The 12006-nt window shown below is 45.5% G+C and overlaps 1 protein-coding gene across 2 annotated transcripts in view; it reads right to left on the reverse strand.

Moving 5' to 3' along the window:
• Positions 1–12006, reverse strand: part of VPS33B (VPS33B late endosome and lysosome associated) — a 613489-nt gene that overhangs the window by 482061 nt on the left and 119422 nt on the right. For both annotated transcript variants that reach the window (XR_014978823.1, XM_085644389.1), the window contains exon 8: positions 4495–4589. Coding sequence is in view for 1 of the 2 variants with exons in the window: in XM_085644389.1 (XP_085500515.1) it covers positions 4495–4589 (95 nt within the window). In the remaining variant the exon portion in view is untranslated. The remainder of the gene's footprint in view (positions 1–4494; positions 4590–12006) is intronic.

Raw genomic sequence — 12006 nt, forward strand, 5'->3', positions numbered from 1 at the left:
GCCAGGCGTGGCGCCACAAGGCCACCGTCGACGAAACCGCTCTACCCAGAGAGTTGGTCATATACAAACCACACCTAAAGGTGAACTTTGCTGCATCTCTTCTATCTTTCACTGCTTGGGTGAGCACAACCCGGACCTCCTCCGGGACCTTGCACAACCATTTCTCAAAGATGTGTGAGAAAAGGCCCAAAAGATATGTGATGTCCACCAACAGCAATGCCAGGCTGGTGGAAGAAAAGATCTTCTTATGTCATTTCAGCCTCTTGGATTGCCTGTTGGGTGGAAGGGAACGGGTTGTGAAAGCTTCGACCACCACGCTCTCAGGGGTAGGACGTTGTCTGAGGAAACTTGGATCACCTGGGGCAGGGCCATGGAGGCATGCTATATTCCTGTTCACAGGAGCCCCAGTGCTAGGCTTGGACCATTAACCCTGAAGGACATTCACTAGTGCCGCATGAGGTCCAGAATCGGTCGCCATTCTCCTGACTTCTTTCTGATTAGGAAGAAACGAGAATAGAAACCTGTTCCTTTCTGTGTGGTTGGTACTTCTATCGCTTCCTTGAGGAGCATGAGCAAGACTTCTTCGCGCAATAAGTGAAGACGAGGAAGAGGCGCACCCCTGGGTGGCATAGTAGGTGGTTTCTGGACAAATTCCAGTGTGTGACCTTTGGTGACTAGGTCCAGCTCCCAGGGGTCTGAAGTGATCTCGTGCCACCGGTGTGCATAAGCAGAAATTTTTGCACCCACGGGTACGGAGGGAATTTTGACTGGCACCCTGAGAAGCTCATTGCTTTCTGGCAGAGTCACGGCCTTGTTGCTGTGTTCGCTTACGGCCGCCCTGGCGAGAGAAACCAGCCGTCGATGACTTACGGTACGATGATTGGTTGTAAGACTGGCGATATTGAGGCTGGTATTGATGATACTGTTGATTCGACTGATAGCCGCCCCGGTATGTTGTGAATCCTTGCCCTCTGACTCCTCTGAAAGGTACACATCTATATTGCAGCGCGCCCAGAGACATTGCAGTGTCCGTGTCATTTTTTATTGCTAAAAGAGCGTCATCAATACGTTTTCCGAACAGTCAGTACGCCATGTCCAGGATGTTAGTCTGAACCTCAGGTCTGAAGGTAGTAGCTTTAAGCAACCCCCAGCGTCGAAGAACTGCTGCTCCAGCTAATTGCCGAAAACTCGTGTTGGCGCTGTCTAACGCACAATCAATTGTTTCGGAGGCAGCTCGTTCACCCTATAATAAGATCTTCAGGGCCTCCTGTCTTTGTTCCTCTGGGATGAGGTCTATCAATTCCGCCATATCGGACCACATTTGTCTGTCATAACGGCCAATGATTGCTAAAGCATTAGCAGCTCTAATTGATGCCACTGCCATAGAAGAGAATCTCTTCCCCATAAGATCCATACGACGTCCCTCTCTGTCTGGAGGAGTGGTAATAGGTGTTGCGGGGTTTTTTGAACGCCTCTGTGCAGCCTGAGATATGACCAAATCCGGTCTTGGGTGTCCTACAAGGCAAGATGAATTGTCCTCTGGAGCGCTGTATCTTTTGTCTACACGAGGTTGCACCGCTGGTATGGATGCTGGCATCTTCATGATTTTTAGGCCCTCCTGCCAGATGAAATCGATAATAGGAATAGAGCGTATGAACTTTCTAGTGTCCTCTTTAAAATCATGCAAAAAATAGTCTGTTTGCTTGACAGTAAAAGGTAATTGGAACCTAGTGGCTGCCTTCTGCATCAAATTATGAAATCCTCCGATGTCTTCTGGAGGAGAATCAGAGGTTAAGTGCGGAGGCGGAGATGGTGTTTGGATTATATAATCATCCCAGGCATCCGGAGCATTTGCCTGATCAACTTATTCATCCGAGGAGGAAGTGCCCAGGTGTCCAGTGTCAGGTGGACCCTCTGCAGGAGCCGGTGTACTAGGTATAATAGGCTCTGGTACCGGAGCATGAACCTCTACTTGAGGAAGTAGGTTCTCTGTCGGAATTTGCTGAGGAGGAAATCTTTGACGATAATCCGCTAACATAGCCTGCAGATCCTGATTAAGTGCTGGAGGAAGATGAGCCATCTCTCTATGGCGAGATTCCGGTCTGTGATGGAACTGATAGGCATGACGTGGAGCCACATATTGGTTGTGATAATAATGTGCCTCCTGGTAATTATCGTCCCTCATCATCCTCATCATCATTATCCTCCTCCTCTGCGAAACCCTCTAAAAAGTGGGATGGCAGTAGAGGAGAGACTTTACTATAGTCCTGAAAATGCTGTTGAAAAGGCCTCTGAAACTTCTTGAGCTGAGAAACTCTCGTCGATGGGGGAAGGTCCCTCGTCGGCGGTCCTGTCGTCGACAGTGGTAAGAAAATAGGCGCACTCATCGACGACGTTGTCTGCGGGTTCCTCGTCGACGGGCTGGTCGTTGACGGGCTCGGCGGTGGTGGTGCCATCGTCGATGGCTCGGCCGTCGTCGGCGCTGTCGTCGGCGGTGACTTCGACGACTGTGTCGTCGGCGACGGTGGCTTTACCGATAAATTCTTCGCCGACGATGGGTCGTCGACGAACTTCGACGATGGCCTCGTCGTAATAGTGATTCTTGTCGACAAGATAGGAGAGGAAATAGCCGTCATTGTGACAGTTGCCGTCGACGACGTAACACATATCGTCGACGATGAAGGAACAGTCGTCATCGACAGATTTTTTTAAAGTGTTTTTTCTTACAGTCAGTAGAAGATGATCTTGGACGCTCTGTAAGTGGTGTAGAGGCCAGAGACGACGTTGGCTCAGAGGAATGTTTAGAAATCCTCTCTTTATGAACAGGCTTATCCTGGGAAGTTTTAAGATGTTTCCTTCCCTCACCCGAAGAGTTTTCATGAGAACTAACCCTCTTACTAGATGTAGAAGCTCGGTCCTCTTCCTCCGCCGAAGAAGGAAGTCGTTCTTTAGAAGACTTGAGCCATAAAAGTAATCTTGCCTCTCTATCCCTGAGAGTCTTGCTGGGAAAGGTACGGCAGATCTTACAGTCTTTAGCCCCATGTTTAGGGTAGAGGCAATAAAAACAATCTTTATGTAGATCATCTACATGGACCCTCTTCTTCCCACAGGTCCTGCAGGAGCGGAAGAGGCCCTTTTTGTCAGACATACTTGCTTGAAGAGTTGAAGAGAAGAAAACGGAGTAGCACCCAGGGAGACTCCCTTCCACACGACGTGTGGTGAAAATCTGAGGAGAACTGCTTCTGTTGGGAGTGTTCTTGTGGGTGCTGGTAGCTGATTTGTTGGAGCTGACTTTTGGTCCCTTTCCTATAAGGACGTAGATAGGCTACTAAGGTATAGCCTTTGGCCTCTTTTAGCCTATTTATTACTTATGGCTCTACTTTTGTATCTTCCCGTGGGACTCCAATCTCAGCGATGGGGAATGATTCAGGCATGTGAATCTATGAAAGATACCCCAATACTGGATAAGTCAAAGTCCGCTTAGACTTCTTCTTCTTGTGCCTCTCTCCGAGTGTCCCGAGGACCTCGAGTGTGACAAAGAGGACTTGAGGCTACTGGAGCGGTCCTGCGACCTTCTCTTCCTTGATCAGGACCTCCTATGAGTAGCACTCGACGGCGTTGACTGCTGGGCCATAAGGAGCTTCATGGACTGCTCCCTCAAGGCCTTCGTTGCCATGGCCCGGCAGTCCAAGCATGATGTCTAGTTGTGGTCTTGCTCGAGACAACATAGACACACAAGTTGCGGGTCAGTGACCGACATGACGCTGTGACAGACGCCACACAATTGAAATCCTATCCTTCTAGAGGTCATCTCTCGACACACAATCAAAAATTCCTCAATCAAACATTGAAAAAAGTCTGTCAAAAAGAGACAAGGAGGTAGCTCCTCTATGGATCAGCGCAAACTGGGGCAGAAGGAAAAGAACTGACGTTCGCGCACCTTGGTGGCACCTATATAGGTGACCGAGATGTCACTTCCAGCCCAGACGACACCACATGGAGCCACTCTACAGCGCGCATGGGTACTGCTCATGCAAATGTTTCTGGATCCTGTCTGACATCTTGGAAATGCAAAGGTAAGGAATATGCAGCTAAAAGTCTATCAGATAGTAGGATTATCTTCAGCAATGCAAAAATAATTCTTCCATTTTCTACAGAGCTATAGACATAATGGAAGGACTACCCACTGCAAAACAATAAAGGCTGTACAGGCAGTTAGTTGAGAGAGACGGACGATGTACCTCAGTGAGGGGACCTACCCACCCCTACAGGAAAATTAATTAACAATATGTGTTGCTTTCAATTTTGGAGGGTTGCAGATACCGTGTATTGTGATCAAAATTGACTTTCAAATATATATGGGTCTCTCAGAATTAGAGGTGGCAACCTGCATATATTTCCATATAAACTGTAAAAAAATGAACCCAGCCCTATTTAATAGGCCAAATACTTATAATGTGGAGGAGAAGTATGATATGGAAACATGATTCTTACCAGGAAATAGTCTCTATAGAACTCTGGAAGCTCCATACTGATGATGTCATCATCCAGTGGTAGCAGGTAGAATGACCACTCATCACAAGTCACATCTGGAGTCAAAGTAAAAGAGATTAAACTATTATGGCAGTCACAAGGTCTGTGTGTACTAAAGAAATTAATTGATTGCTGCTCGTTTGATAAAAACTCATTCTAAATAATCAATTTTACTAACTACCAAACTTGGTCACGCTATAAGAAGCACTGCAGCCCTATGCAAATACAACAAATAATATTCTATCCGGTGCAAGGAGCATTGCTGGAGTTCAGATTAATATTCTTATTCTGCCATAAAAGGTCAACAAACAAAAAATGCATTATTTTTACTAGCGGTCCCATTGTTTTAAGATTTCACCTACAGGTAGCTTTAAAGCTTTCTTGTCAATCCTCCGGATCACAAAATAACATTAGTACCTGCAGAGAATCCCAAGATTCTATACTGTCTCCTGTAACCATCTTCAACCTTTTCATGGAACAACTTGGAGCTCTAATCACAGATAACATCATCAAGATTCACCAAATTCTGATAATATACAGCAATACTTCACTCTCCTCTGCTTTGCAGATCCAACGTCTCAAACACTGCCTGCACATCATCCAGGGCTGGACGTCTGAACCTCCCTGAAGGTCAACCCAACCAAAGCAGAATTCTCGTAATTTCACAAGAACAAATAATAAGAAATGGTAGAAGCTTGGCTCAATAACATAAAACTTAACTGCTTCAAACCCCCAACTTTCAATGAATGCCAAGTTACTTGGCTCCTGAAAGCAACTTCAGAACTGCTGTTTATGTATCCAACACACCACAGCACGTCTCATCCAGAGCCTGAAGAAATATGATCACATTGTCCCCATCCTCATGGAGCTCCATTGGCTCTCCTTGCCGTCCCCACATCTTCAATGCAAGTTGCAATAGTTACAAAGTCATCACAACCAACACCTCCTCCACTTAACTCACAGACAAGCTCACCATCTCTGGGGATTCTATGCACAACCATAACCAGGACACCGTTAGACTAAAAACTAAGAAGTATAAAAAAGAAAAAAAAGCAGCAGTCATTTTCCATCTGTGCACCCAGGATCTGGAATATTCCTGTATCCATCAGGACCACCATAATGCTGTTCCAATTTAGAAAATATTTGAAGCCGCACATCTTTAAGGAACAGTACAGCAAAAAGCATTAACTGTCAACAAACTATCTACGTCTTCTATCACTCATTGACTTTATGCATGTCTTTGACCATGTACAGTGCACAGCTGCTTCCTAGTAAGGTGCACACTATGGAAATGCCCCATAAATACATGCATCTCATTTCCTGACTTCTTATTCCTTACAATCCTTGTGTTTGTCCCTTCCCTTCCTTAGCATCCTTTTGATTGGATGACTTGTAACCATTTACTGTTTACATTCAAAGAACATTTTTTTCCTTTTTTTTTAGCACTCCAAGGGAGAATATGCATTTTTTTTGCTCTCTCCCTCGTGTGCTGCTTCTTCGCTTAAATCTCTGATCCCTCGCTCTCTCTGAGTTGCTCCTCTACTGACTTATTTTGTAATTTTTTTTAACTTTCCTCCTAAAGCTCCACTCTTTCGCTCTAGCTCTCCTCACTCACCAGTGGCTCCCAGACAAACACCGCTGCGGCCCTGTCTAATGTCCCTCCACTGCTGTCCTACCCCTTTCCCATTGTGTTTATATATGTTTTTAAATTTATTTTTATTTAGAGGTTGGAGGGCCCTGCGGCTGTTACTTGCTACCAGGCAGCTCCTTTCTCTTTAATGCACTTATTCAAATATTTTTATCAATGACTGCCCCAGGAATAACATTCATCATCTAGGGATGGTAAATTGTCGGGTTATGACGCAAATGAGTGACTGTCATAATGCTGCAGCGCCTTTTCTTTCAGTTAGTGTCAAAGCTTTTCTGAATCAGCAAACAATACACTTTTTAGGTCTCGGCTGTATACGGCATGCGTGCACTGTCTGGAACCGAGACATGCTGTATCAACTTTGTGGGCTTACAGCCCACCCATAGGCTGCCCATTTGGTGGCACCATCGTCGCTTCATTTTGTGTCCTCCCCATTTGTCAAGGACATGCATACGTCATGCTCTTTCCAGTGTTGACCCCTCCCGGAGAGCACTGGCCAACTATTGTTAAACATACACAGTGGCCATTTTCATGCATTGTTTCGGGCCTACTTTTTTATTATTGGAAATGGGTGACTGGTCCAGCCACACATTAGGAGCGCTGGTGTTTTAATTAGCGACAAGAGACATTTTTATTTGTAAATATCCTGTGCCGCTGCAGGTACGCCACTGTTTTTTATTCACTTGCATGTCTACAGTACATACATATAACAGCAAATGTCTCCAAGTTGCTATGTCATCATGGGAGTGTGATATAATGTCCAAAGATGTAATCATGATGATAATTAGGGGAAGGACTCTCGCACAAAGTAGAAAACAGAAAGAAAAACAAATGCAATCCTATATGATTAATCTATAAGCAATGTTTCTGTAATCTGAATTTAAACTCTGTAAGAGGGCACACTCGTGATACGCCACCAAGGTTCTAGCCTCTCAGCACTTTACACAGGAGCATTTCTCAGATGTTTTGATAGGACTAACATTGTAATTGTGGCGCTGTTGCCACCTAGCGGAGTAAACAAGTTTCACAAGCTCCTGTTGTCACAAGGAGCTTTATGGGCCTCGGGTAAAGCGCTAACTTTTTATGCACGATCTGTTTTCCAAAAGAAGCCGGGTGAATATATATTTGCCTAATACAAATAACATGCACAAAACTACTCATTATAGAAACCGAGTCCTGACACTGAAAAAGTTGAAGGTTACAGGAACGTTATTGTTAGGCTCACATTTCACTGTTACAAAACCATCGAAATTCAGCAGTTATACTTACCTGAGCCAACTATAACTTACGCCCCCGCAATGCACTGCTTATGCTCTCACATATTACATCACTCATGACATGGTCAGTGACATCAATGATGACATCACTGATGGCATCTCAAATGACATCACTCATGACATCATCCAGTAGGTGTGAGGATGATAGTATTTCTAATATATGTCATCTGAGTGGCTGTGAGACTGTGTGAATCTGTTTCTGAATGGTTCTATTAGCGGCTGTATAGGTGTGTGAGTGGCTGTATTGGAGAGTGAGTGGCTGTGTAATTTGTGTATTAGAGAGTGAGAGGGTGTGGGAGTAGCTGTTTGTATGAGTAAGTGGTGTGTGACTGGCTGTATTGAAGAGTGAGTGGCTGTTTGAGTGGCTGCATAGGTGAGTCAGTGGCTGTGTGAGTGCCTGCATAGGTGTGTGAGTAACTGTATGGGCAAATTTGTGGCTGTGTGAGAAACTGTACGGGTAAGCGAGTGGGTGTGTGAGCAGCTGTATAGGTTACTGAAAGCTGTTTGAGTGAGATTATAGGTAAGTGTGTGGGTATGAGTGGCTCTATTGGAAAGGGTATGTCTATATGAGTGGGTGTATGAGTGAGTGAAAGAAGGTGTGTGAGTGGTTGTATGGATATGTGAATGGGTGTATAATTGGTTGTGTGAGTGAGCAGCTACATTAGGGTCTGTATATATGAATGTGAAAAGCTGTATGGGTGAGTGGTTGTGTGAGTGGCTATATGAGTGAGAGGTGTGTGAGTGGCTACATGGATGAGTGACAGGGTGTGTGACTGGCTGTATGGGTGACTAAGCGAGTGTGAGAGAGGGTCTATGGGAGAGTATGAGGTTGTCTCAGTCACTGTTTAGACTACTGAGGGCACGTATTATTATTTGTCTGAGCAAGTGAGTGGTTGTAGAAGTATCTGTATGGGTGAGTGACAGGTTGTGTGAGTGCCTGCATGAGTTAATGAGTGGGTGGGTGATGCTACAGATGAGTGAGTGCTTGTGTGAGTACTGGTATGGGTCTGTGAATGGGTATGTGTGTGGTTGTTTGATTGGGTGCATCAGAGGTTGTATGGGAAATAATATATATATATATATAGTTGCAAAAGCGACGTGACAGAAGGGAGCCTCAGCCTAGCGAGAAATATCCCAAAAGAAAATCACGCAATATCACCAGCGTGAAAGCAAGCCGCTCCAGCCAAACCTTTCAAGTAGAGGATTTATTTCAGGCAGAAAAACAAACACAGCATGTGACGCGTTCCAAACCTAACGGACCTTAATCATATGCAGAAATGAGGGTTAGTTTCACCTGGATGGTATATATTCAGGTTGTCAACACAAACAAAGGACTACGGAGTACATGTTCCTTTTAAAGCGCTATGCCTGATTTCTATCAGACCTTCAGACCATATCAAAGTTTTTTAGGTCAGTACTCTTAGAAATATCGTGCTGATGCATTCTATCTCCAATGATGTTCGGGTTACTTGATTTAGGTCCGTATTTGTAACATTACTGGACTCCAGTGTCCATAATGCATTGCAGCTGAATGCCAAAACGTGGTAGATTCCTTCATTGTGAGCTGTTTTCACAAGCCTCAGTAAGTGTCAATAAAACAAAGATGCCATACCATGCCTTATAGTAAGAACTTGGCAGCCTTGCAGGAAAGCTGAATTGAATGGCTGTTAAGTAATGTTATCACAGCTTGGTGGCAGGATCTTATCTTGAGTGCCCCAAAAGCGGGGCAAAGTAATTTTAGTCGAAGTTGGTTGACGGCAGGACAAATGCATAAAAAGTGTAACTGACCTTTATACTGCACCCATGGCAAGCGTTCGTGTCAATGGAAATGTATCCCGAGCTTTTCTGCTCCATCAGGGCATGCAGCAGGGATGCCCGCTGTCACCGATGCGCTCCGCGTTAGCATTAGAACCGTTGGCGGTATGGATACGGGGGGACCCAGTGGTAAGAGTCATTGATCTTGGGGGAGGCTGGAAAGAGCGCATATCGCTATATGCTGATGATATTCTGCTGTATGCCCACAAACCTCGACAAACGTTCCATCAGATTTTCCATATAATTCAGTCATTTGGCACATACTATGGATACTATGTTAACTGGGACAAATCGCTAGTGTTTTCGCTAGCGGGTGAACTTCCACCTCTGACGTCGGTGTGCTCGGATCTGGTACACAAAGAGATGTTTAAATATCTGGGCATATGGATAACAAAATCGGAGGAGTTCCTGCGATTGAATGTGCAGACACAGTTAGATCGCCTCTGAGACGACATTACCCACTGGAGACGGCTCCCGGTCTCCCTCGCTGGCAGAGCAGTTCTTTTTAAGATGATGGCACTCCCACGCCTGCTATATGTAGTTCAGAACACCCCGTATCGGTTACAAGAGACATTTTTCCGCTCGGTGGAGTCTGAACAGCATACGCTACTATGGGGGGGTGGCAGCCCCAGGATTGCACTTTGAAAACTCCAGAGAGGAGTATACGATGGAGGGCTGGCCGTCCCACATCTTAGAAAATACTATAGGGCCTCACAGCTCGTCAATGTTAACGGGTGGGTTGTTTCGCTGCTCGAGGAGCCGGCGTATAGAGTGGACCGACTAGCAATGTCCAACGGAAGCTACAGAACAGAGTTATATCGGAGGGGAATTCACTTCTCCCGGTTCACACTAGAATGGTCATCGACATGTGGCATACGGCAAACAAGATGACGGGATGGGAGGCCAAATTTACGGAGCAGACACCTCTATGGGAGGGAAATTACCTGGGAGAGCTGAAACTTTGCAGGGCTTCCAGAAATGGCACCTTATCGGGATCGATATACTGGGGGATGTATGGAAGGGAGGTAATATGATAGACTTTGACACCTTGCGGGAAGGGTTCCAAATGGGGAAGGGGGGAATACCTTCGATATCGCCAGTTGCGTCACCTGAAGGACGGAACTCTGATCCCAGAGTATTCACCGCTTGAGGATCGTCTCCTCTTAGACCCCATGATAGATAAAGCAATATCCCTCACATACAAAAAACTTGTGAACAACTCCCCAGATTGCATTGGCCCGCTGCGAGAGGCCTAGGAATCGGATGTGGGCCTCCTCGAGGATGATGACTGGGCTGAAGCCTTACAGTGTCCCAGAGACATAGCCATCAGGGCACTCCTTAGGCTGGACCAACTCCGCATCCTTCATAGATCTTATGCCTCACAAATGGCTCAGGTACAAATGGGTAACTGTACGTCTGATGAGTGTATCAGAGGGTGTGGCAAGAAAGGCTCCTTCCTACACATTTTATGATCTTGCCCCATAATTCAAAAGTACTGGGAAGGTGTTGCCCGAGTGATGAAGGCTGTGGTGGGGGAGGATGTCCCGCTAGAACTGAGATGGCATATACTGGAAGTAACGGAGAGACGACGTGGCCACAATGGGCCAAGACCTGGCTGGCCCTAGCCGGACGGGTAGCCAAGAGGAATATAGCCCAAGCATGGGAGCAGGGATGGCACCCACGTTGAAGGCATGGAAGAAAGACTTAGATTGGTGCCAAGGGGCGGAGCAAGTGATTTATCAGGGTCGGGGATGCCCACGTAAAGGAGAAAAGATATGACAGAGGCCAATGGACATCGTTGTAAGGAAGGTTATAGAAATTGTCAGGATGACCAGATGCTTACATACCCCTCAAGTGTATAGCTGATGTCAGCTGGTCATTGATCTAGATGTGTGTTACGCCTTGGATTACCAAAGACAAATGTTTATCCTGTACAACTCCATGCATATGATGATTATCTGAAGCTTGTTTTTATGTTCAATAAAAATAATTTTAAAAAGTGTAACTGGCTTTCCTCAAATTGACCACATAAATGGCACAGGTAAAATGGCCAACCTTGTTACTAATCTTTTGAGGGGAAAACTCACACATGGATTAGTCGGAGAAAGTATTGGATGGGTTGAGAAATGTGGCATATGAGGTATGGTTGGGGGCCCCAGTTGGTGTAGGATTGTAAAACTGACCAGTCATGCTTTTTCCCAGCCATTTCTGCTTTGTCAAGCATCCAGGATTTTAACGTGGCTGCTTTGTTGGTGATTTTTTTTAAACACTGTAAATCTGATGTTTAACTCCCGCACTTTGGAGAGATCAGAGGTTGTTAGAGCTTGTCGGGGCACTGTTTGTCAGTCATTTGTTTGGGTGTGCTAACTCTCTATTTCGGCCCAACATGAGGCAGCCAGTGTTTCGGGGCGTTCAGCTCTCATCTTCCAGCATATTTTTTATATGACGGTCATCCTTACTGGGAGTTGGTGAAAAAGCCTGAATTCCAGGCGCACTTGTGCTTGAGAAATGTTCAGTGGTAAATGGAAGATGTATTTTAATAAAACCGACTGTAGATGGTTTAAGGTGGTTACCTCCTTGCCCTTTGGCAAAACCGAGCCATAGGTCGAGGGTAGAAACTTCGCCCCAATAATTTGGAGCAGATATGAGTGCAACAAACTCCACATCTTTTTTTAAATTTGGTTGAAAGCGAAGTATAGCTTGTTAGCTAGGGACCTTCTTTGTACTAAGTGC

This window comes from Triturus cristatus, chromosome 3_1, assembly GCF_964204655.1.
Source record: "Triturus cristatus chromosome 3_1, aTriCri1.1, whole genome shotgun sequence".
NCBI lineage: Eukaryota > Metazoa > Chordata > Amphibia > Caudata > Salamandridae > Triturus > Triturus cristatus.